This window comes from Sminthopsis crassicaudata, chromosome 2 (genome assembly GCF_048593235.1).
Source record: "Sminthopsis crassicaudata isolate SCR6 chromosome 2, ASM4859323v1, whole genome shotgun sequence".
In the NCBI taxonomy this organism is placed as follows: Eukaryota; Metazoa; Chordata; class Mammalia; order Dasyuromorphia; family Dasyuridae; genus Sminthopsis; species Sminthopsis crassicaudata.
In genome coordinates, this window is record NC_133618.1 from 345,896,367 (window position 1) to 345,923,336 (window position 26,970).

Genomic DNA, 26,970 nt, shown 5'->3' on the forward strand with positions numbered 1-26,970 from the left:
GTTAGACTATCCACAACTAATATTTAGAGAAGGGAAGAATAATTAACACTTTCAAAAATTATTCTTTACATATGTACTTTTATTGAAGCAAGTAAATTGTTTTGTTGACATTCTGCCTTAACTACATTCTATAGTTTTCTATTAGCAAATGAAATTCATTACATTTTTCTAGTATATTTAAATTTTGTAAATATTCAATTTTGCATCATGGATTGATTCTACAGAGTTTTTGCTCAAGACATATAATTATTCTATTTTAACTTTTAGAATTGAGTACAAATTAAAAAAAAAACCAGCTTCCTAATTTTTCCTTCCTATGGATATATTGGCAGATAATATATGAAACTAATAGTATTTAACCTATCTGACCCTATAAAACTTTGTTTTCTTTGTGTAAACTACAAGGAAAGTTGATAACAGACGAATACTTTATAGGAAATAATATTATAATTATTAAATGGTCAGCTTCTCTATTTTCCTCTGATAATACAGGTTGTTCATGATGGATAGATAGCAAAGCCTGGGCACTAAAGATAGGCTGTCTAAGGGTATATTGGAGAGTACTTTTTAGTATTACCTTTTAAAATACACACATTTTTATACACATTGACACATTGGTTTGTTTTGTTTGTTTTTGTTTTTGGAAGCATAACATAGTAAACTCCATCGTGAATAATAACATACAAGAAACATAACTTTTAAGCCTTGTCTAGGATACACAGATTCTTTTTAAAAATGGACCAAAAAGAGAACTCCTATAATAGAAGAGCAGGGCTTTTTCCACAAAGCTTTTTCTTTGTGGATATGAGGAGAACTTCATAGACCTTCGGGGAACATATTGCTTAGCTAAAAATAAGGAGTATACATTTATGGTTGTAGTAGAATAAAAAGGCCTTATTAGCCTTAAAAATATAAGCTTTTTCATTCTCTAATTTGGACTTTATTCTTTATTTATTCTTAAGAAATCAAGCATATTAGACATGAGAAATTAAACTTATTTCATATTAGGTAACTTCCTACATAAGGTACTAATTTCTCTTATGTGTAAAATGGAAATATAGCTAATTTAGGTAAAGGCTAGTTAATGCCTTACCATATTGTGTGCATTATTTTTGTATTGCTTATAAAAGGATTTGAAAATATTAATCTAGATGAATATTGCATATTGTTAATTTGTATAAATATTTAGTGCATTGTTTAATTTTATAATTTTTCTGAATTACTGGTGGGTCATTGATATGTGTTTATGGACAAATTTTCTTAAATGATTATACTGAGACATTCAGTATTAACATTTTCCTCTAAAGTCATTTTATATAATCTTTGCAAACTTCTTTGAATTCTTTATATTTTCCCCCTTCACAAAATAGTAAATTTCCATTACAACCACAAACCATAATTTAAGCTATTCTCCTGCCTTAACCATAAATTCTTCCTAATCCTCCCCCCCCCAACAACAACCACATACTTTGAAAAAGTAATTATTTATTCATAAGTATCACTACAATGAAAATTTTTTACTAATGACATCCAAACAAAACCTGTAGAGAAGAGGTTAAAGCATTTGTGCAGTTTTCTAGAAAAGAAACACAAACTTTTCAATAATCAAATGTTTAAATAAAAAATGTTTAGAATTACTAATGGAGAAGTGTAAATTTCAGTCCCTTATTATGTCATAATCATGAAGCTAGGAAAGATGATTATAAGATATAAGAAAATTAATTATAAGATATAAAATAATATTAAGAAAGATATAAGAAAGACACAATTTCACAATGAATACAGCTTTGGATGACCACAATCATTCTGTAGAGGATTGCAAATAGTGGGGAACTCTGAGAAAAGTATACTTGAAGCAAAAATACTTACAGCAGGGTGTTTACTCAATATGATTGATGAGATAATGGTACTCTACTTCATATATTCTTAGTACTTAATGCATTATCTTTTTACAGTTGGCATATGCTCAGTGTACTGTAGTAATGTAATTGTCCTAAGGTATTTAAGGGCTGAGAGGACTTGAAATAAGGAGACTCGAGTGAGTGTGTGTGTTCAAGCTCAGACACAGAGAAGACTCCAGACTCCATCCTTAACCATCCTCGTGGTGGCTCTCCTGCCTTCATCAGTTCTCCATCTAAGACCAAGGCCTGTCCAGAGATCCTCCAGAAAGCTAGTCTGGACACTACATCATTCTATAAAAGAAATTTAAAATTGTGCAAAAAAATCATCAAATTGTTTATGCCCTTTAATCCAGAAATCCTGTTTTTGAGATTATGCCTCAGAGAAGTTATTGATGGCAGGAACAAAAATTTTCATTATAGTGATACTTATGAATAAATAATTACTTTTTCAAAGTATGTGGTTGTTGTTGGGGGGGGGGAGGATTAGGAAGAATTTATGGTTGAGGCAGGAGAATAGCTTAAATTATGGTTTGTGGTTGTAATGGAAATTTACTATTTTATGAAGGGGGAAAATATAAAGAATTCAAAGAAGTTTGCAAAGATTATATAAAATGATGCAAAATAAAACAAATAGCTGAAACAATATGTATAATTATTATGACAATGTACAATTCCCATTGAAAAGCAGCAAAATACTTTTAAGTTGTATATACGGTGTTTCTAACATTGTCAGAGTTAAAAGATATATTGTTCTTTAAATGATTAAAAAACTGAAAAATGTGCTTTGTTTTGGGATGAAGGGGAGTATTGTTTTGGTGTTTGGCCTTGCTAAAATGTATCAAAAAATTTAAAATAATCCTGAGATGTTGATTCTGTCATCTTCCTATACTTTGTAACAAAATAGGATAATGCCTCAATTTTATAAACTGAAAACAGCTTATAAAAGCTATTTTGTGACCTTTGTTATGGTTAGGATTAAAATGAAGACTGGTGGTTTCTAATAGCAAATTTCACATTTTAGGTTTTAAATGCTATGCTCAAAGAAGTCTGCACAGCCTTATTGGAAGCTGATGTTAACATTAAGCTGGTAAAGCAGCTCCGAGAAAATGTCAAGTAAGTTAAAATCAGTAAAAAGTCAGATAAAACAATAATTACCTAGAAATTAACAGAAAGAAATCATTTGCAAAAAGAGATTTAGAAGGGGGAATTTTTTTTTGTTGTTGTTCAATTTCTGTCCCATAGTATATTTCCATAATGATGGTCAAATAAAAAAAAATAATAATACCCATGCTTCCTACATCACAAGGTTGTTGTAAGGCTAAGATTGATTATGCATATATGCCCTATATAAATTTTAATTTTTTTTTAATTCAAAGAAAAAGCTATAGATTATCATTCTACAGGTGTAAATGGTAAAACCTTTTTTAATGGAATTTTCTTGTCACTATGCAACTTTTGAGAATTTTAGTAGAAATTTGAGTTAATGTTTTCCAAGTAATGTAAAACATCCAGATAAGCAAATTCTATAGTGAAGAGTGTTGAGTCTAGCAGCCTAACCTTCCTCTCCCTTTCTCTACCCCATGATGTTGAAGGAAAAAAAATAAAGTAAGCCATCTGGTCATAATAATTGTAATATTCCCCTAAAAAGTAGATCTGTCTGTGGCAAAGCAGATAGAACATAATCATTGTACCTTAATCAAAATTTATCCATTCCACTTCATACTCATGCCATTATTATTTGTACTGTCAACTGAGTAGCTGGCATAGTATATAGTTCTTTACTTTCATCTTAAGTATTTAATCCTGTTTTCCAGTTGGAAAACTTTAAAGACACAAGTTTCCAGGGCTCTTTTGCATATTAGAAGTGATTGTAATGAGCTCAGGACAGATATTTTAACTGTTTTGATTTAGAAAGTTTAAAAAATAGTTGGCACGTCATTTTCTTCTGATATCTTTTAATAAAGCTTTTTGATATGTTCAGATACAGAATTATAGCTCTTATATAGCAGGAAGGGATTTTAAGAAATCATAGTCCAGCATCCTTCAAACAGATAAAATGGATTATTATCTTTGTTACAGCAATTAAATAATAATATCATTTTCTGTAATAGTACTTATTCCTTGTAAATTACCCAGTTTTCATATTGAAGACTATACATACAAAAGACTGAATTTTTCACACATTTTAAAAATATTCTTTCAAATACACTGACATTAGTTGGTGAGAATACATTTTGGGGATAGTGGGAATGGCTTAACTGCTATTTTTTCTTTTATTAAAAAACCTCAAAAACCACTGTTGTACAGGTCTGCTATTGATCTTGAAGAAATGGCATCTGGTCTAAACAAAAGAAAAATGATTCAGCATGCTGTATTTAAGGAACTTGTGAAGGTAAAACTATACTCAGTATATACTGTAATTCTCTGCAAAGCTTAAAGGATCTACTATTATAAATAGGAATAATACTTATTTAGTATAAAATATTTACTTAGGACATTTCATCAAAACTTGAAAAGGATCACTCTTTAAAAAGACCATTCTTTAAAGACAAATTGTTTTCATTAAAGCCTCACTGATTCAGATTGATGTGTGGAGTATAATTGAATTGTAAAATATTAGGAAAATTCCATATTCGAAATTCCATATCCTTTTGTATATTTAGAGTGAGAGGGTATTTGATGATCTTTTGTTTCTAAAATTTTTTAAATGTTTAGAAATAGATTTTCAAAAGTAAGGAACTATACTTTTTCCATTTTACTTACAATTGTTTAATTTACCAAAGGTTTTTGTTTTTTTGTTTTTTGTTGTTTTTTTTTTTCCACTAAATGCTGAAATTTCATCACAGCCACTGTCAGATTCTGACATTGAAATCTGAATTAGTGAAATTGTGTTATACAAATTGGTTTTGCTGTTCCATGGGAGCTTTTATGAAAGAACTTGAAGTTTTAAAATAATCATTGTCTTTAAAAGTAGAGGAAGAAAAGAAAACCAAAGGCAGTTTGGAGAAAGCTAATTCCCTTCCTCTAGCATCCTTGTATGAAGAGATTTTTCTTTGCACTTCCTGAAATTTATCATTTTGATAAACTGAAAAAAATTCTCTCAAATAGAGATTGATTTGTAAATACCATGATTTGTAAATAAATAAATATTAGTTAAATTACAAAAAAATAAGTTATTATTAAGTGCTTACTACATACTACATTGTACTAAATGTGATACAAAGAAAAGCAAAAAAACAATCTCTGTCTTCAAGTAACTAATATTCTATGGAGGAGATAATATGTAGACAACTATGCACATATGAAATATTTGTGGTGTACATTTTTGGCAATTTCAAAGTGTAGAGACTGGGATTGACAAAGATCAGGAAAAGTTCTGGCAGATGAGATTATTGTTGAAACTTCAAGAAAGTCAAGTCAAAAGATGGCAAAATAGGAGGAAGAGCATTATGGGAATTGAGACTAGCCATTGAAAAAAACATAGATTCAAAAGGTAGCATGTTGTGTGGAAGGAATAATAAAGAACCCAGTATACCTGGAGCCTAGTATACTATAAAATTAAAGACTGGAAAAGTAAGAAGGAGCCAGGTGGTGAAAGGACAACAGGATTTTATATTTGATCCTGGAAGTAATGAGCCATTGAAGGTTAGCTTTCCTTCTACCACCCACCTGAAATTAGCTATACAAAGTAATGAGAGTTTTAGGCAGGAGATAGTTACCACTGTAATACTTGATATTCATAGTGGTGGAATTTTAAAGATGAGTGGGGCAGACTTAGAAGATCTGTGATTGGGTCTGAGTAAGTTAATCACCGTGAAAAACTGGGGAGAAAAAAGAATATTGACGAGAGCTGGTTAAATATACTGATTTAAAGAGTACCAAAGACAAACTATTTATTTCTAAATTTTGTTTAAGATTGATCTTCTGGGGCAGCTAGGTGGCAAAGTAGAGCCCTGAAGTCAGGAGGATCTGAGTTCAAATCTGCCTTCAGACACATAACACTTCCTGGCTATGTGACCCTGGGCAAGTCACTTAAGCCCAATTGCCTCAGCCTCCTCACACACACACACACACAAAAGATTGATCTTCTACCTCATCCAAAAGAGGTAGAAATTCTTCTCTTTGCCCTTTTCTCTACCACTTGTCTCTTTATCCTTTTCTCTCCTACTTGTTGACTCCTAATTCCAGGTTTTAGAACTCAGGCTAATACTGTAGTTCACAGGTATCATGAATTAAATGAAATTTTTTTGATTCATACTAGAATATATTTTCTTAGCCCTCATGTTTCTAATCACCATCCATAATGTTTCTTTGAGAAAATGCATTTTTAATTCCAAACAGTTAACTTAAAAAACACATTTTTGGAATATAATTTTATTTTCTAAGTTGTTTGATCTTACTTTCTCACTTTTGTTTTTTTCTTATTCTTTTTCTTTTTTTTTTTTTTTTTTTTCTTTTTTTGCTGAGGCAATTGGGGTTAAGTAATTTGCCCAGAGTCACACAGCTAGTATGTGTTAAGTGTCTGAGGTCAAATTTGAACTTAGGTCCTCCTGAACCCAAGGTTAATGCTCTATCCACTACACTATCTAGCAGTCCCATTCTAATAGACTTGGGATGAAAAATGCCAATCATGGAACTCTGGAGACTAAATGTGGATCAAAGCATAGTATTTTCACCTTTTTGTTTGTTTTTTCCTTGTGGTTTTTTTCATTTTGGTCTGATTTATCTTGCACAATGTGAAATTACATTTTTAACCTGTATCAGATTGCTTACTGTCTTCGGGAGGGAGGAAATAAAAAGAGGAAGGGAGAAAAATTTAGAACACAAAATTTTACAAAAATGAATGTTGAAAACTATTTTTGCATATATTTATAAAAATAAAATAGTATTTTAAAAAAAATTTTTAAAGAAAGAAAACTAGCCTTGGAGTGAGGAAGAACTAGGTTCAAGTCATGCTTCTGATAAACACATATGTGATCATGTTTAAAGTCACTTTGTAATAAATTGTAGCTCCCCAGGCAGCTCAGTAAGCTGTAAATTATAGATTAATTTTGCTGATCAACATCCTTGACACATGACATTCTACACACTGATTAAATCACAGATGTATGAGTGATGGAGGGGGAATAGCACTTTGATAAAATTGAAGATTGACCTTTATTAGACCTATGCTCTTACCTGCTTTTTTTTTGGGGGGGGGGCGGGGGGGCTGAGGCAATTGGGGTTAAGTGACTTGCCACACAGCTAGGAAGTGTGAAGTGTAAGTATCTGAGATCAAATTTGAACTCAGGTCCTCCTGACTTCAGGGCTAGTGCTCTATCTACTGTGCCACCTAGCTGCTCCTACTCTTACCTGCTTTTATGGAATTTTAATGAATGTGGATTGAATTGAGTTTAATTCATCCAGCATTTCTCAAGTAATTACCATGTGCTAAGCACTGGAAATGCAAAGATAAGTGAAATAGCCCTTCCCTTAAGGAACTAGGGTTCTTCTGTGGACAGATAAACACACAAATATATACATGTGAGAATACCAATTTTATTATTTTTTAAGAAATAACAAAATATTTTTTCAATTCAGGGGGAGCTGTAATAAGTGAAGGAAAACAGGCTTTAAGGTTTTGCCACTTTGGAATAAATTAGTAGGGATTAAGTCACTACCTGGAACTTGGTGAGAACAGCATGACTCAGTTTTTAAGAAGATTTGGAGCAGAATAAATTGTAGAATTGCCATAACCATAGAGCTTTAATGTGACTTACTGCAGAAAGAAACCATAGTGTCTGGAACTGAGAAAGAATTGCTTGCTTGGGGGCAGCTAGGTGGTGCAGTGGATAGCGCACCAGCTCTGAATTCAGGAGGACCCAAGTTCAAATCTGGTCTCAGACACTTTAACACTTCCTAGCTGTGTGACCCTGGGCAAGTCACTTAACCCCAGCCTCAGGAAAAGAAAAAAAGAGAGAGAAAGAGAAATGAGGAAGAGTTGCTTACTTGGATAGGCTTACTTTTATTCCTTAGCTAGTCTCTTTTCAAAGAGGTAATACTTTTCCTTGCCAAGCCCAACTCTTCTTCATTTACATTTGATTTCATCCCCTCCCATCTTCTCCAGTAAATTGTATCTTCACTCATCACATTCTAATGAATTTTTTAGTCTTTCCCTATTAATTGATTCTTTGCTCACTGCCTTCAAACAAGCCCAAGACTCCATTACCTTAAAAAAAAAATTTCATTTGGGGGCAGTTAGGTGGTACAATAGTAGAACACCAGCCCTGAAGTCAGGAGGACCTGAGTTCATATCTGGCCTCAGACACTTAACATTTCCTAGCTGTGTGACCTTGGGCAAATTACTTAACCTCAATTGCCTCACCAAAAAACCCCAATTCATTTGACTTTATGATCTCCTCAATATATTCTATAAATCCTTGAAAGTTTTCTGCACTTCTTCTTTTACTCACTCTCCCGCTATTTGCAATCTAGCCTTTGACCTCATCATTCAAATGGAATTGCTCACTCCAAGATTGCCAATAATTGCTAAATTACTGGCACCATATTGCAATAAATTACAAAATTTGAAAGTCTTTTCTTAGGCTTCAAGTTTCTTGACCTCTGTGCAGTGATTTTTCTTGGCCCCTCTTCTCTTTGTTTATTAAGTCTCTTTAGTAGTGATTTCATTAGTTCCCATAGATTTAATTATTTCTACATAGATGACTTCAAATTTATATAGTTAGCCTAGTCTTTCTGGATTTCCAGTCCTACATTACCAGCTGTTTCTTGAACATTGCAGACATGTTCCAAATATATCTCAAACCCAGAAAATTTAAAAAAGAAATTAATTCTTTCCCTCAAACCACTCATCCTCTATCAAACTTGCCTATTTCTGGCAAGGATACCACTAATCTTCTGTCCTCCCTTGTTTGTAATCTCAGCAACATAGCAGACTTCTCCCTTTCTTTTACTCTTCTTATCCAGTCAGTACTCGAATTCTGCCTCATGTGTTTTCAAAACATATTTCACATATGATCCCTTCTCTCCCCTCACATAGCTACTATCTCAGTTCAGGCCTTAACAGCTTTTACCTAGATTATTATACCAGCTTCCTAATTGCTCTTACTTCCTTAATTTTCTTAGCACTTGTATTTATCCTTCACACTTCTGCCAAAATTATTTTCTATAAGTGTGGATTTGGTCATGTGGTTCTCCTATTCAGTCAATTCCAGGGGTTCCCTATTATCTCTAGAATCATATGTAAATTCCTCCATTTAGTTTTTGTAGTCCTACACAGTATAATCCTGGCCCATCTTTTTAGATGAAAGAAGTAATCTTCAATTAGACTGGCCCATCTTTTATTTATTTATATAAATATGGAGTAGAACAACTTTTGGTCTTAGAATCTTGAGGAGCAAAAGAGTGATTATATACTTTTTTGCTAATTCAGAAATAATTATGTTGAGTCAACTAGTAAGTTCTTTTGAAGAGCTCAAAACTAATTAACTCATGTAGCAAAAATTAATAATTAAAGGATATTTAAGCTTATTTGTAACATATTTGCTTCTTTTATAATCTTTCGATTTCAGCATGTGTTAATCTGATTTTCTTTATGCAGCTTGTAGACCCTGGAGTTAAAGCCTGGACACCCACCAAAGGGAAACCGAATGTTATTATGTTTGTTGGGTTGCAGGGTAGTGGTAAAACCACAACATGTTCCAAGGTAAATTATATCAAATATTTTTAAAATACCATCTAGAAAGATATTTTTAAAATGGTCTTTTATAAAAGCCAGTCCTTATTTCTACCTATTAACTTATATTCTTACAAATTCATCTATTTGACTTCTCTGTTTTTATGTGGTGACCTGTTTCCCTACTTTCCAATAAAGGACAGTAATTTCATCATTTTTAAAGATCATTTAATGCTTTATATAGAAGTGCTTGTCTAGATTGTGATAAATTTAATTATTCTTCTATGATTTGTTTTTGTTTTAAATAACATTTGAAAGTTGGCATGGGGAGTAATAATTTAAATTACATTGCTCAATCATATGTATTATGGATAGTTTTGATATTAGTCCTACTTTGAAGCCTCATTTTGGTGTGGTTTCTTGAAGGCCTTGTCAGTAAAACCCCAGGTTTAGAATATATTACCAAGTTAGAAAGGTTTAATGTTAATTTTCTGTGTCTGTTATCCAATGAGCAGGCCATCTAAAATGGGGTTGCCATCAAAATGTGTCCAAAAAAGAAGCAAATCATTAAAGATCATCTTTCAGTATTGGAAAGATTATGGTCTATATCAATGAGTGGTATATTTCTCCACTCCCATAAAATCATGTATCTTTAAAGTTTTGAAGTACATTATTTAAAAAATAAAATTTCAGATTTTCTTTAAGTCCCGTTTCCTTAGGACCTATCAAATCAGCCTTATACATAAAAAAATTGATTTCACAGAAACTAGATAACATCTAGCTTATTCAGTAATATGTCTGATTCTTTTATTCTCATAAAATTTGCTTGTCTCTAGACAGAAATCCCTGTTTTTGTTTGAATAGTTTACTTTCATAATGAGAAATCGTTCCTGTGACTTGCCTCATTCTTTGTCTTTAAAGGGGCAGTTGTGCTAAAAAAGGGGAGTAAAAACTCTATATTTGTAATTAGAAGATATGTTGGGTTTGAGTGTCTACTTTCTCTCAATAGCAATATGATCATAGTACAAATCAATTGACTTCCTTGATTCTATGTTAATATATCTGTAAAATAGGGATATACTGTTCACACCTAACTCACAGGGTGGTTGAAGAAAATATTTATAAAACTGAAGCACATATAAATGTGCACTTATAATTCTCAAAGGCAACTAGATGATGCAATGGGGACAATGCTAGAGTTATGAAAATCAGAATTCAAATGTGACTTCAGATATTTATTAGCTGTGTGTCTCTGGGAAAGTCACTCAATGTTTCCCTGCCTCAGTTTCTTCATTTGTGAAATAGGAGTAATAATCGTCCCTACCTCCCAGGATTGTTGTGAGTTTAGAATAAGATAATATGTGGAAAGTACATTTCAGCCCTCAAAATATACCATATAAATGTTGTCCTTATTAACTCTAATACTTTGTATTATCATAATACCTACATTATTGCATTATTGAGAAAATTCAAATGAAGTTATGTATGTTAAGCTTTTTTGCAAGCAATAAAGTACTATCCATATGCCAACTCTTAATATAAAAAGGTGGTTTATCCTTTTACCATTGTTTTGAGTGGGTGTAAAGATTTCTCTTTATATCCAAAAACCTTTGAAATCCTTCTGACACCCCAATATTCTCAATCTGCTTAGGCATATAGTATTTTGTAGCTCTTTATAGTATGTAGCAATCCTTAAACTTATCTCCAGATCTCTTTTGTGTCTGAAAAGTAAGTCTTTACTGTTATAAATAAAAAGCAAGACCATGATATCTGGATGTCGTATATGTATAGGCTTAACATCATTTTACATCTCAAAAGACTGATACTAGTAATAATAGCTAGCACTTAATAAGCTTTGCAAAATACTTTATGTATGTCAATTGATTTTATCCTCACAACTCTTGAGAGGTAGGTGATGCTATTATTCTTATTTTACTAAAGCAGGTAGACATTAAGCAACTTGCCCACAGTCACACAGTTGGCACATGTCTGAGGCAAAATTTGAAATTTAGTATCCTTGACTCCAAGTCTTTTGCTTTATCTACTGTTCTACCCAGCTGCCTCTAAGATAATATAAATAGATAGAGAAATCTATTTAGGAGATCACTAATCAAAAAGTTTAAATTCTTAGTAATCTTACTAAGTAAGATTAATTCTTAGTAAGGAAATATAGTTTCCTTAAACTAATTTCACTTTACTAGTTTTATAATAGGTTTATAATAGAAAATAAAATGTAATATAAAAAATTCTTAAACATGCAAAATTAGATGATAGTAGTTACATGTTTTGACTCTCCTTTTGACAGTTAGCCTATTATTACCAGAGAAAAGGTTGGAAGACTTGTTTGATATGTGCAGACACATTCAGAGCAGGTAATGTGTCACCATTTCAATTTAATTTTTATATGTTATGTATACATATTTCAAAAAATACATTAATTCTTTATCTCATAGGAGCTTTTGACCAGCTAAAACAGAATGCTACCAAAGCAAGAATTCCATTCTATGGAAGGTATGTTTCTGTTTTTGTTTTTTTGTTTACTTTTTCCTACTTATTAAGCTGTCCCTCCTCAACAACCTTTTGAGTTATTGTGTATACATTTTAGTTAAGCTATTGCTCATATTTTTTCTTCCTAAAAATATTTTTTTCTACTTTAAGAACCAGCTGGGGCAGCTAGGTCGCACAGTGGATAGAGCACCAGCCCTGAATTCAGGAGGACCCGAGTTCAAATCTGGTCTCAGACACTTAACACTTCCTAGCTATGTGACCCTGGGCAAGTCACTTAACCCCAGCCTCAGGGGGAAAAAAAAAAAAAAAGAACCAGCTTAGGTCTGACAAGGCTATCTAATTATTACTCCTTTACTTTAGTGATAGTAGTATTTTTGGTTCTTCATTTTGTTCTCATTTTTGTTCAAGTAGAATTCATATAGAAATGATGTTGGGCCAAGTTGTTACTTTGCTATTATTATTTTATTGTTCTGTTTATTTTTATATTTTTAATGTTCTCTGAACTCTTGCATGTTGATAAAATACTTAGCTTTTTGTACTTGAGTAAAAATTTTAGATTTTAAAGCTCATCCTTGCTATAATCTATAACCTTAGTAACAATGGTTCAGGAGGGTTGACATTCCTGTCATCCTGCTTCTGCTTGATTTTGATCTCTTCTGTTAGGTCTTGAAAGCTTCTAATTACCTCTGGTTTGGGAGATTTTGTGTATTTGGTATAGTAACATTTATTAAAAATGGTATTCTTAAATTTCTTAAAAATGGTATGTTTAATTGTGGATAGCAGTTCTGTTAATTGAATTGTCATGTATAAGTTCATGAAAACCACCTTCTGGTATATAATTCTAACGACCAGATCATGTCTTACTGAGAAATATTTGGCAGGTGCTAAATTTTCATATATGCAGTGATATCCTGAATATTTTCTAATAGTACTCTCCTTAATCTACATTGATCATTGAATCTGTCTCTTTAAGTGTCCTATACTTTCTGGTGGCAGTGAGTACAGTTCTGAATTATTATCTTAAACCCTTACATTACCATCAACAAATCTATTTATATCAGCTATTCATGTGGTGCTTCTCTGTTGACATATTGGTTGAGTTAATGTAAGTGTTACCCTTTTCAATTCCTTTTTTGAATCTTAACCATTACATAAATTCCTTTAAGAGATAGTATCACAGGGGCAGCTAGGTGGCGCAGTGGATAGTATCATAATACTGTATACAATTAGTATTATCTAAGCACAATAAGTTAATGTAGGTAGTATAGTACAAAGTGTGCTGGATTTGAGTTAGAGAACTGCCTTCTAATCCTGGTTCTGTGATTTACTGAGGATTTGAGTCTGAGTGAATACTTAACCTTAATAAGCTTCAATTTCATGGATCTCTAATTGCTTTTCCAGGTCTACAGCTGTGATGTATGATTTCATGTATTTGCTTGTATTTTAAAACATTGCTTTTTGAAGGAATGAATTCTATGAAACATTTCATGTGTTGTATCCACATCTAAATTATAAACTTAAAAAGAATAGAGATCTTGATTTTGTTCTTTGATATTCTGCACAACATATAACTCATATAACTAATTTTTCCTGAATGAATAAACAAAAAAATTATAACATATGTATATATAGTTATATTAGGAACACTTTAACAATTTCCAATGTGAGGGATAAGCCTTCATTATAGATGGCTTAGTTTACTTAGGAATTAAGTTTGTGGAAGTGAAACTTTTAATTTTGTTTTAATGCAAATATGTATGTATGTAATTTGTTTTTGTTTCCAATAAATCCCATTACAAAGAATATTTCACAAGATCATTTATCAGTTGTTACGTGGAAGGAAGGATGTGTTCTTTAACTTTATACTATATATTATTCCCTCTCATCTTCCATCTTGTAGACTATTGTTTCCTTCAAAATTCAGTTCCTCATATGATGCTTTCTGATTTTCTCAGTTACTACTGTCTTTCCCCAACCCACCCCCATTACCTTATGTTTTTTTCTTTAGTTTTTTTTTGTATGTATACATATATGTATACATATTCAAACTTATTTAGACTTTTATAACCTCCAATGTATTGTATGAGGAAATGGAAACGATACTTAAAAAAAATATTAGATAGGAAGAACAAGACCAGACCAAGTATTCACGAATTGGTTTTCAAGATGTCAGAAAGGCAGGTGCAAACATCTGGTGAGAAAAATCACATTCCTTATTTTTACCAGAAAAGAAAATAATTAGGAAAACATAAATAGCTTTGACTTACATGTCTACTTTCCCATCTCTACAAAGGATAATTATACATATATCAGAGATTTCCTTGATGAATGTATGAAAAAGGAAAATAAAACCTTTTTGCAGAGAATATTTTATAACAGGACACCACTTCCATAATCTCATAATTGATTGAAAGGTAAATAGGATACATGTTTGTTTTGTTGAGCATAAACAATTTTTTTTGTTTTGATAGAGCAAAATGTATTCTTAAAGACTATGCATAGGTCATAATCATAAAAGATTCCTTTAAAAATATAACAATGAGAACTTTGTTTTTGTATCCCTCTGATTATTAATATCTAGGAAGGTGTAAAAGAGGGAGACATTCCGCTTGCATTTTTGCTTTCCTTCTCAGATTATTTTTACGTTATTTCTAAATCTGATTTTTCTTGTGCAGCAAGATAATTGTATAAATGTATACACATATATTACATTTAACATATACTTTAACATATTTAACATGTATGGATCTACCTGCCATCTAGGGGTGGGGGTAGAGGCAAGGAGGGGAAAAGTTGGAACAGAAGGTTTTGCAAGGGTCAGTGCTGAAAAATTGCCCATGCATATGTCTTGTAAATAAAAAGCTATAATTTTTTAAAAAGAGGAAGACAGTACTTGCTTTTGTTTCACATCACAGATCCTATCCAAGCACAAAATTTGAATAGCAGGAGGAATTGTCTAGGTGGTGTATTTTTTTTTTTTTTTTTTTTTTTTAGCTTTTTTAAAGCTTTTTATTTTCAAAACATGCATGGATAATTTTCCAACATTAACCCTTGCAAAACTTGTGTTACAATTTTTCCCCACTTCCCCAATCCCTCCCCTAGATGGCAAGTAATCCAATATATGTTAAGCATGGTAAAAATATATGTTGAACCCAATATATGCATACATATTTATATAGTTATATTGTTGCACAAGAATAATCAAATAAAAAAGGGGAAAAAATGAGAAAGAAAATAACATGCAAGCAGGCAACAACAAAAAGAGTGAAAAGGCTATGTTGTGATCCAAACTTTGTTCCCACAGTCTGTTATTTGCTGCTCTTGTGGTTTCCAGAATCCAGACACTAGTACCTGGAATTGTTATCTCTTCTTGTAATCAGATGATGATGATACAAGGAGACTGAGAGACAGTTGCTGTTCTCAGAACCTCTCATCTGAGAGGCAGTTGTGTTATCTGACCTTTCTCCTCTTCCATTTGCCTCCAATTTATTTCATTCCCAGTCCACAAGCAACACCTGTGTCAGTAAAGGCTGCCCTGCAATTCCCTCAAGTGTCATAATCCACAGCTATAGAGGCTCTCAGACCTGCCCTTTCATTCAGGCATGATCCTAAACAACAGTGCTCTCTCTGAGTGTAGATGGCTGTCTTCATCATAAGATCATTCAAACTGGCCTAATTGTTGAACTGGCATTGTGGAAAAGAGTCAAGTCCATCAGATTTGATCATTGTATAATTTTGTTGCCATGTACAATGATCTCCTAGTTCTGACCATTTCACTTAGCATCAGTTCATGTAAGTTTCTTTAGGCCGCTCTGAAATTATCTTGCTAATCATTTCTTTTTTTTTTTTTTTCTTTTTTTTAAAATAGCTTTTTATTTACAAGATATATGCATGGTATTGACAATTGCAAAACATTTTGTTACAATTTTTCCCCTCCTTCCCCCCACCCCCTCCTCCAGATGGCAGGTTGACAAATATATGTTATATATGTTAAATACAATATATGTATATATACATATATATATATATATATATATATATATATATATATGTTACAGTTATTTTACTGTACAAAAAAAATTGGACTTTGAAATACTGTACAATTAGTCTGTGAAAGAAATAAAAAATGCAGGTGGACAAAAAGGGATTGGGAATTCTATGTAGTGGTTCATACTCATTTCCTAGAGTTCTTTTGCTGGGTGTAGCTAGTTCAATTCATTACTGCTCTGAATTGATCACTATATAATATTGTTGTTGAAATATATAATGATCTCCTGGTCCTGCTCATTTCACTCAGCATCAGTTCATGTAAGTCTCTTCTGGCCTTTCTGAAATCATCCTTCTGGTCATTCCTTACAGAACAATATTCCATAATATTCATATACTACAATTTATTCAGCCATTCTCCAACATTCAGCATTATCTTTCCCTGTCATTCTAGCAATCTGACAGGTGTATAGTGATATTGCTGATCATTTGTTACAGGACAATAATATTCCATAACATTTATATATCATAACTTATTCAGCCATTCTTCAGCTGTTGGGCATCCACTCACTTTCCAGTTTCTTGCCATTACAAAAAGAGCTTCCTCAAACATTTTTGCACCAGTGCGTCCTTTTCCCTCCTCTAAAATCTCTTTGGGATATAAACTCAGTAGAAACGCTGCTGTATCAAAGGTTATGCACAGTTTGGGCATAGTTCCAAATTAATCAGTTCAGAACTCCATCAACAATGTATTAGGGCCCCATTCATCTCACATCCCATTCATCATTATCCCATTCATCCCAACATTCATCATTATCTTTTCCTATCAGCCAATCTGAGAGGTGTGTAGTGGTCCCTCAAAGTTGTCTTAATTTGCATTTCTCTGATCAATAGTGATTTAGAGCAGCTTTTCATATGATTAGAAATAGTTTCAATTTCTTCATCTGATATTTGTCTATTCATATCCTTTGGCCATTTATCAATTAGAGAATGTTTTGAATTCTTATAAATTTGGGTCAGTTGTCTATATATTTTAGAAATGGGGCCTTTATCAGAACCTTTGTATGTAAAAATATTTTCCCAGTTTATTGCTTCCCTTCTAATTTTATCTGCACTGGTTTTGTTGGTACAAAACCTTTTAAACTTAATATAATAAAAATTATCTAATTTGTGTAAATTATTTACTCTAGTTCTTCTTTGGTCACAAATTCATTCCTTCTCCACAAATCTGAGAGGTAGACTATCCTATGTTCTTCTAATTTGTTTTTAATATCATTCTTTATGTCTAGACAATGAATCCCATTTTGACCTTATCTTGCTATACAGTATTAAGTATGGGTCTATGCCTAATTTTTGCCATACTAGTTTCCAATTTTTTTCCAGTAGTTTTTGTTGAATAGTGAATTCTTATCCCAAAAGCTGGAGTCTTTGGGTTTGTCAGACACTAGATTACTATAGTCATTGACTATTTTGTCCTGTGAATCTAACCTATTCCACTGAACGACCTCTCTGTTTTTTAGACAATACCAAATGGTTTTGATGACTGCTGCTTTGAAATATAGTTTGAGATCTGGCACAGAGAGGCCAACTTCATTTGCATTTGTTTTTCATTAATTCCCTTGAAATTCTTGGGTTTTTTTGTTTTTTGTTTTTCCTGAGGCTGGGGTTAAGTGACTTGCCCAGGGTCACATAGCTAGGAAGTGTTGAGTGTCTGAGACCAGATTTGAACTTGGGTCCTCCTGAATTCAGGGCTGATGCTCTATCCACTGTGCCACCTAGCTTCCCCAATTCCCTTGAAATTCTTGACCAAAGTTCTTCCTGATGAACTTTTTTATTATTGTTTCTAGCTCTGTAAAATAATTTCTTGGAAGTTTGATTGGTATGGCATTGAATAAGTAGATTAATTTAGGTAGTATTGTCATTTTTATTATATCCTCTTGGCCTACCCATAAGCATTTGATATTTTTCCAACTGGATCAGATCTAGCTATTTATTTTGTAGTTGAGTTCATACAGTTTCTGACTTTATCTTAGCAAGTAGACTCCCAAATATTTTATATTATTAACAGTTATTTTAAATGGAATTTCTCTTTGTATCTCTTGTTGTTGGATTTTATTGATAATATATAATAATGCTGATGATTTATTTTTGTATCCTGCAACTCTGCTAAAATTGTGAATTGTTTCTAGTAGTTTTATAGTTGATTCTCTAGGATTTTCTAAATATATCTAGATTATTCTGGATATCATTATTCTGATATCATTCTGGAAAATGCTCCTTTAGAAAGTGCCTCAGTGAATTGAACACAGAGACCAAAATTAGGAAACTGAATTCAAATTGAGCTTTAGATACTTAACTGATTCTAGGCAAATCACTTAATCTCTGTCTCGAATTCCTCTGATAAATAGAAATAATAATAGTACTTACTTTTCAGGGTTTTTGTGAGACTCAAAGGAGATAATAATTGTAAAACATTTGGCATATTTCCAAACAGTAAGCATTATAAAAATGTTAGCAATTATTATTATATTATTTTGATTATATATATTATATATTATATTACACACACACACATGAAAATATATAACACTAAGATTTTCAAAGTGCTCTATAAACATTAGCTTATTTATGTGTATGTGTTTGTTTGAATATACATATTTGTAAGGAATTTTGTTTTTCTTGCTTTCTCAATATGGGGCAGAATGAATGTTGTAATAAGAGAATTTCAGAAACTGAAAAATAAAATTGAACATTTTGGAAAATTAAAAAAAATTAGATCATATTTCTTTCAAAGAGAATTCTATAATTAGTAGATTCATCTAGAATTGAAGCTCATAAGGTATGATTTATAAGGTAAATTTTTCTAAGTTTATTATTTGAAAGTGATTTTTATCTGTTTTGGTACTTGTTCCTATTGAATAGCTATACAGAAATGGACCCTGTGATCATTGCCTCTGAAGGTGTGGAAAAATTCAAAAATGAGAATTTTGAAATTATTATTGTTGATACAAGTGGTCGTCATAAACAAGAAGATTCTTTGTTTGAAGAAATGCTTCAAGTAGCTAATGCTATAGTAAGTCCTTTTCTTTAAATTGTTTGATTTATCATTGTGGAATGGTGTGTTAGTCAATTATGGTAATGCCTAGTATTTTACATATCTGATTTTCAGTAGAAATTAATTCAGATAAATTTTTTTAATGCACATACTTTTACTATTTGGTAAAACTTTATCCTTTCATTCATTCATATTCTCTGTCAGATACATAATTTTGAAATGCATATGATTTTTGTGATCATTTCTTACCTTCATAGTATTTTTATTTCTACATACATATGGAGAAATCAAGACATAATCTGAATGCTTTTTGTCTTAAGTGGTTGACTATTTGAGCTTGATGCTTAGTTTTGTAACTTGTAAATCATTTAAATATAGTTAGAGAAATTTACCTATCAGTAAAATTTTCAAAACAGATCTTTACATGTAAATTATGATTAAGAAAGTAAGAATGGGTATAATCCATTTGTTTAAATCAACTTTATGGAATTATTTTTCACATATAGTATAAGCCAATATCGTGAGATTGGCACTATCTCACTGCAGTCTTTATTTTGGTTTGATACTGATGGGAGCCCAGAACCATTATCTGAACATAGTTATATTTTTTTATCTTGTGATAACTATAGGGAATATGTCCTAGGTGATCACATATTGATCATATGGATATCTTTGTGGGGTTTTGTATGGTTTTTATTTTGATTATTTCAAATAAGATTATTTTTTAATAAATTGTTTTTTAAAAGTATTAATAAAGTTTGCAATTTTTCCATTCAAATATTCTAGCAACCTGATAACATAGTTTATGTAATGGATGCCTCCATTGGTCAAGCTTGTGAAGCACAAGCTAAAGCTTTCAAAGATAAAGTAGATGTAGCCTCTGTAATCGTGACAAAACTTGATGGCCATGCAAAAGGTGGTGGTGCACTTAGTGCGTAAGTATTGGAAATACTCATTAATACTAGGGTTATTTATAATTTTATAATGTTGATATTTTAAAATATTTTAAAAATTATATTTGTCTCATTATTTATATTTTTGTTTCTCCCCCAAATTAGGCCTTAAATCAGGCAAAATTTCTTTTTTTTTTTTTTTTTTTTTTTTTGTTTGTTTGTTTTCTCTCTCCTTTCCCATCTCCTTTCATATTCACTCTTTCCAAAAAATTAGTAAATATGATGTTAAGGGATAATTAAAATCAAAACATACATAAACTTGGGAAGCCATAATTAAGGCTTCATTTGACATTTTACTTAATGATTTTACTTACTAAAATGATATTGCCATAGTTTAAATGAAATAAAACTATTAATTTGAATAATTATAACATAATAATTGAATAATAACAACTTGTAATTTTTTTATCACTTCAGCATTTATTTTTCAAAGAGAACATTTGTGTTTTAAGGATATTATTCTGCCAAGTGCTATACCTGTGGGCAGCTGGCCTTCCTCTTGAGCTTCAGTGTGCCTCTGGACACGAGCAAGCCTTGTTCATCAAAGAGAGTCACAAGCCAGAAGAGATGAAATCAAGATGCTCTTTCTTAGAGGCGCTTTCCTCTGCCTTCCTCTGCCCTCCTCTGCCTCCTTTACAATCTTTGGGTCCCTCCTTATATCCCCATTTCCACACCAACCTCAAGAAAGTAAGCTTATGCTAACATGGATGATTCAGGAAAGATCAGAGACTAAACAAGAATCTTAAGCTGATGTGGCTAAGTCAGGAAAGTCACGGAGCTCACATCCTGATGACAGAGCACTTCTTGGGACAAGCATGTTTCTGGGTCACTGTGACTTGCTCTTTGGCCTGAGCTATTGTCAGCAACCTTTGCAAGCCCCAGGTCTCATATTTGTCAGGGGAACTACAACAAAATACTTCCTTATCTCCAAGCCAACACAGATTTCTTGCCTGGGCCCATGACCCCTGAGCCCTGTATCAGCACAAACTTCTTGCCCAGGCCCTCTGGGCCCCAACATCTCCCCTTTCTTGTTTGGCATGGAATGTCCATAGGTCTTGGGAAAACAGGTGATGAGAAGGGGAGGTATACATGGCATGGAACACACTTTTAATCATTGATACAAATGCCTTGACCAATACAGGTGCCAAGCATATAATCAAAAATAAGAGAATAAAACATGTTATGATAAAGATAAACATATTTTGTACCTGATGACCCAGGGGATTATCATGAAAATACTCAAAAATATCATTGGCTGTTTTGTCAGGAATTAAATCATCTTGATATTCAATTTTTACACCAAAGGAGGAATTCACAATACCAAATAGAATATTTCTGACTTTTTCCCAAGGGGTACTAGTATGATTAAACTTCCATGGCGTAATACAAACATGGATGAAATCTGTAATCACACCTTGCCTTTAACATGAGACTAATAGCATCTACCTGGTCCCCAACTTCAGTGATTTCCTTAATATTCTGGTATCTTTTCACCCTAGTGAACCAATTCAGGCCAGGGAGGGTTATGAAGTGATGCCCAGTGCTGATCACTCTTTGCTGCAGGGAGTAGGGTCAGGCTCATCAGCAATCTCTGGAGCATTGTCAGTTGCCTCATCCTTGTTGTCTGCACCTTCTCTTTCTTATTTTCCACCACTCATTGTGTGTATTTGGTTGGCCCCCACCAATCTCCCTTTTCTATAGTGATACAAAGGAAATCTGGACCCCACATTAGTACCTCATATGGAACTATCCATACTCCTTTGGGATTTTTATACATGACCCAGTATGGTTTATTGAGGTCACTTGTATTCATGCCTGTTGGCATGCGTAGGGTGAGTTTAAGTAAAGCAAATTGCCTCATTGCTGGAGACAAGTCAACGAGAGGTCGTAACTAAAAAAACATGGGCAATGTCAATCTCCTTCATTCTTGTAATACTTGGGAAGTATAAACTGGACCATTATCAGTTTTAATTTCTAAAGGAGTACCAGGGATGGAAAAACAATGATAATGATTCTTAACATAGCAAACTTGTTCACCCTGTATAGTAGCCATCAAAAATTTTGAATACATGTCAATGCAAATATGAATGTTGCTGCCATTAAGATGTGTAATATCCATTTGCCATACTTCATTTGGTGCAGATCCTTGAAGGTTCACCCCTGAACTGGGAGAAGGTGTAAAGGGAATGCAGCTTAACTATTTGTCTAGCCTGTTCTTTAGTGATTCCATATAAGCAGCATAGAGAATGAGCAGAAAGATGTAATGAAGAGTGAGCTGATTTAGCTCGTTCATGTGGTAAATAAAACAGGATGGAAGAGGAAGTGGCAGCATCAGCTAGGGGTCCAAGTCCATCGTGTGGGATCGGACATGTAAGAAGTAAACTGGCTCTGTGTGGGCAGAGAGGGGTTGTTGAGCCTGTAAAAGCAATGCACCAATAGTGGTTTTATGATCTAAAAATGATAGCATTTTCTAATTTTTGCATAGCTTGAATAGCATAGGCACTATCAAAGATAACATTAATAGCCTGGGGATATAGTGAAAAAGCATGAACTATAACATAAAGCTCATTCTTCTGAGGATTGGCTTAGGGGGTGTCTAGAATGATGATTTCTTTAGACTCACTGTGGACTATGGCTGCTCTGTGTCTTTTAGTTGCATCTGTGAATATGTTAGGCCCTTGGACTGTTGCTGTTGTACTAATTTTCTAGAGGTTACTGCCCAATTTTCCCATATAGTTTTAGTTAGTAGTTGGGAGGTACCTTATGTTAACTGTACCCATTGAGTAAGGGTGGCCCATGTGAAGTTCTATTGAGCTAAGTCGTCTATTTCTTCTTTTGATAATTCTATATAAGCAATAGGCAGGTGGCCAAACACCATAGCTATTCTTTTAGCTGCATCAAGGAGTACTTTGCCTGCCTTTTGTAAGTAATGTTCTCTGTGAGCAGGTTTCTTGGGGGGTTTTTGGGAGCTGTCTTAGTTTCAGTTCAGTAATCACCCCAAATGCAGCCAGGTATTAAAGTCCAAATCCTTTATTGTCTCTTTCCAAGTTTTGTCTCCTTTCCTGCAGCCTGGTTAGCTTTCGCAGAGGCCTTCTGTAGTCTTGGTTCCAAGAGCTTGAGCTCTGGCTTCTGAGTCTCCCCTACTCCCAAGGGTTTGTGCTTCAGCCTGCAGCCACAACAAAGGTGGAAGATGGAATGAATCTGTCTCAGCCTCCAAGAGCTTGTAGTGCACTTGTCCTTTCTGGCCCTGAGAGCTTCTTGCTTATATGCCCCACATTGAGTATACACCAATCATTATATCACTAGGAAACTATTATTTGTTGTAGGATTAAATCAATGCTAAACTAGATTTAACCATTGTCTCTACTTAGTACCTTGTTTTAAATTCTGGCCCATAACATCTCCTTGTAGAATTAAATCAATCATATTGAACCATGCTAAATTAGATAACTATTGTCTCTTATCAATTCCACTGACTTAGTACCTTGTAAGAATCCTTTGTTTCAAGTTCAGAGTTGTGGCCCATAACAGGGGACGATATTCTGAGATGTTCTAGTTCCATATGCCCATTCAAGAATTCTGAGTCCTTGATGTATAGCAACAAATGGTGTTTCATTCTTTATCAAAGTAATAGCTATATGTGCTCCCTTATCTACTTGGTATATTGATTGGTTGGAACACAGATGGACATTATCTCTTGGACAGCCCTTTTCGCTTTGAGGAGATGTCAAAGAAGAATCCCCTTTCAGTATTTCATAGAGAGGTTTCATTAATATAGCAGGGATAGAGGTGCAAGCTCTGATCCATTGGATGGAACCTACTAATTTCTGAAAATCATTTAAAGTATTAGCTTTTTCCCATTTCATTGCCAAGGTTGGTTAGGTTATTTTTATATCACTTAGCATAAACACCAGATATGATAGAGAAGGGTGGTTTTGTACTTTATTTGGTGCTATTTGGCAACCTAATAGCTATATATTATATATAATATATAATAGCTATAAGTCTATTATAATGACTTTGCTAATTTCTTTTAAATTAGCTAGGGAAGGGTGAGTTACCTAAATGTCACCATATAGTGGCAAATGCATCTGGCCACTTGTTTCAGGGTCTTGTAAGGCCTCTGAAACAATCTTGAATATCCACTCCATATTTCATACCCTTGAGGGATAGCATTTGGTTATGGGAGGCCAGGTTTCAAGACACCCATAGGCTCAAGTTCAGCATTTAACCTTCATAAATGTTAACTAACATTCTTCACTTCCCTGATTTCTTTTTCTAAGGGGAAAAAGTCAATTTAATCACAAGCTAATTGTTCTTGGAGTAATTCATGTAAAGCGAGGAGCTTCTTAGGAGTCAGGGGCTATTGCTTGTTCTAAGGGCCATTCTTGGGGCCAATGAGAGGCAGAAATTACCGTCCAATCTGCCCCGGTATCTAAAAGACCTTTGAAAAGGCATCCATTAAAGAGTACAGAAGCGAAAGGTTTTTCCTAATTCTATAATTTACCCAAGTACTATGACAGATTGGTCAGGATCAGGGGATAATGGGACAGCTAGTGCAAAAAAGTATTTTTTACCAACCTCATCATGGAGGTTGGTAAATACTATAAATGAAGTGCCTGCAGAAAGTATGCAAGGATGGACTGTGCCTGAGATATAATCTGCCTGACACCAGATAAGTGTTGACCAAGGGAGAGGATTTACTGTAGCTAATGGGGGTACTCAGTATTTCCCTATACTGTATATGGGTTTAGTGACATTTTTTGGTTCATCAATACTTTGTATTTTCTTCTAATGTCTGAGTGGGGTGGATTTATGACTTGTGTTCCATTTTTGGCTGGTCAGGGACCCGTGAAGGGTTTTTCCGTTTTTTATTAATGTCTACTTTGCCACATTTAAAATATGTAACTACAGGATGCTTTGGTTTGCAGTCCTACTTGATATGTCTGGGCTGACTACACCCATAGCATTTTTCTCTTCCCTCTTATTGCTGTGAATGGCCCCTGCAAGCAATTCAGGTTGATATACATCAGATCCTATTTTTTCACACCTATTCATCCTATCTTCTATTCCTGCATTCATGGGTAAGCCAATCATAGCCTTTTTACAATCATGATTAGTGTGAGCACTTTTTCTGCTCCTTCTACAGGTCCCATGCATTGGGCCACAGCTTCCTGCATGCAGGCAACAAAATCGGGAAAAGGTTCTTTCAGTTCTGTTTAACTTGAGCCATATTTTTTCTATTGCCCTGTTTTCCTACTAATTTAGTTCATGTCCTTCTGGCACAATCAGCCACTAATGTATCTTCGGCAGGCAGGTACTGCAGTTGTGCAGCTGTAGTTTCATATTGACCTGTCCCTGATAGTGCAGCAAAAACTTGCTGTGCATCATTCTCATGTCTCTTTGCTTTCTGTTTAGCCTGTTTGCAAATTCAGTGTGCCACAAGACCATTTGACAAGTGCAATGAGCATTTTCCAATCATTAGGGCAAAGAATAAACATCAGGGACAATTGTTTTATCTAAGTTAAAACAAAGGGAGTGGTGAGGCCATATTGAGCTACTGCCATTTTCAGATCCTTGATATGTTTCCAAGGAATGGCCGTATGTTCCCGGCATACTCCACCCGGGGCTTGTGGATCCCCATCCTTTCACATCCTCCCCTCTCTCACGAGCTTTTTTGAGTCCAGATTTTTCCCTTTCAGTAGGAACTTCTATTTTTGCAGCTGTGGTTAAAGTGGGATGGTTAAAGTGGGATTTCTCCTCCTCCTCCATCTGCTACAGATTCATTTTTCAGGAAGAGAGATTTCTGTTTTTAAGTCAGGGTATAGCTGTCGATAAGAGGGTGTGCTGGCTGGAGAGTGGAGTGGCCATAGTTCCTCATTTTCTTCCAAAGCTGTTTCACTGAGGTTTATTTTGCTTTCAATTTGGCTCTGTAGCAAAGCTGCATTGTGGGTGGCTAGCCCCTTCAAATGCAGCTCTGTCCAGACTAAATATTATAAATTTCTTATCTTCCAACAACCCAGGGGTATCTTTTTCATAGCTAGTCATTTGTTCTATAACTTTCCATTTTGCCTTATCGAATCTTGAGTCAGTGAGCCATGAGAATACAGTCTGAATTTTAACAATAAATGTCCTTAGATCTTTTAGGGGTAAAATGACTCCTTGTTTCTTAATGACTTTATATAGTTGCCTAGCCCATATCTCATTTTCCTTTGGCTTGATCATGGGTATTGAGTTCCCTATCTTCTTGCCTAGCAACGTCAGTGAGGAACTCTCTTTGCCTTCCTGCACTTCCTGCAGGGTCCCAGTCTTTTCCTGCCCTCACCTGTGTGGCCTAACCTGTGTGTCCCTATTTGGGCACCACTTGCCAGGTGCTACACCTGTGGGCAGCTGGGCCTTACCTCCTCTAGAGCTTCAGTGCGCCTCTGTACACAAGCCAGCTGTGTTCACCAAAAGCCAGAAGAGATGAAATCAAGATGCTCTTTCTTAGAGGCACTTTCCTCAGCCTTCCTCTGCCCTCCTCTGCCTCCTTTACAATCTTTAGTCCCTCCTTATATCCTCCTTTCCACACCAACCTCAAGGAAGTAAGCTTATGCTGACATGGGTGATTCAGGAAAGGTCAGAGACCCAACAAAGAATTTTATATTGATGTGGCTGAGACAGGAAAGTCATGGAGCTCACATCCTGATGACAGAGCACTTCCTGGGACAAGCATGTTTCTGGATCACTGTGACTTACTCTTTGACCTGAGCTATTGTCAGCAACCTTTGTAAGCCTCAGGTCTCATGTTTGTCGGGAACTACAACATAATACTTCCTTTTTTTTTTTTTTTTTTTTTTCCCCCCCTGAGGCTGGGGTTAAGTGACTTGCCCAGGGTCACACAGCTAGGAA

The 26,970-nt window shown here is 33.9% G+C and overlaps 1 protein-coding gene and 1 long non-coding RNA gene across 5 annotated transcripts in view; one reads left to right on the top strand and one right to left on the bottom strand.

Annotated features, from left to right (window-relative positions):
* Positions 1-26,970, top strand: part of SRP54 (signal recognition particle 54) — a 114,523-nt gene that overhangs the window by 16,129 nt on the left and 71,424 nt on the right. For all 4 annotated transcript variants that reach the window (XM_074290678.1, XM_074290677.1, XM_074290680.1 and 1 more), the window contains exons 3-9: positions 2,923-3,014; positions 4,209-4,293; positions 9,502-9,606; positions 11,882-11,948; positions 12,030-12,087; positions 18,994-19,144; positions 19,913-20,061. In XM_074290678.1, coding sequence (XP_074146779.1) covers positions 2,923-3,014; positions 4,209-4,293; positions 9,502-9,606; positions 11,882-11,948; positions 12,030-12,087; positions 18,994-19,144; positions 19,913-20,061 — 707 coding nt within the window. The remainder of the gene's footprint in view (positions 1-2,922; positions 3,015-4,208; positions 4,294-9,501; positions 9,607-11,881; positions 11,949-12,029; positions 12,088-18,993; positions 19,145-19,912; positions 20,062-26,970) is intronic.
* Positions 23,096-26,569, bottom strand: LOC141556494 (uncharacterized). The gene is made up of 2 exons (XR_012486542.1): positions 26,481-26,569; positions 23,096-23,245 (listed from the first exon to the last, which is right to left on the bottom strand). It is a non-coding gene; the product is annotated as an uncharacterized LOC141556494 (long non-coding RNA).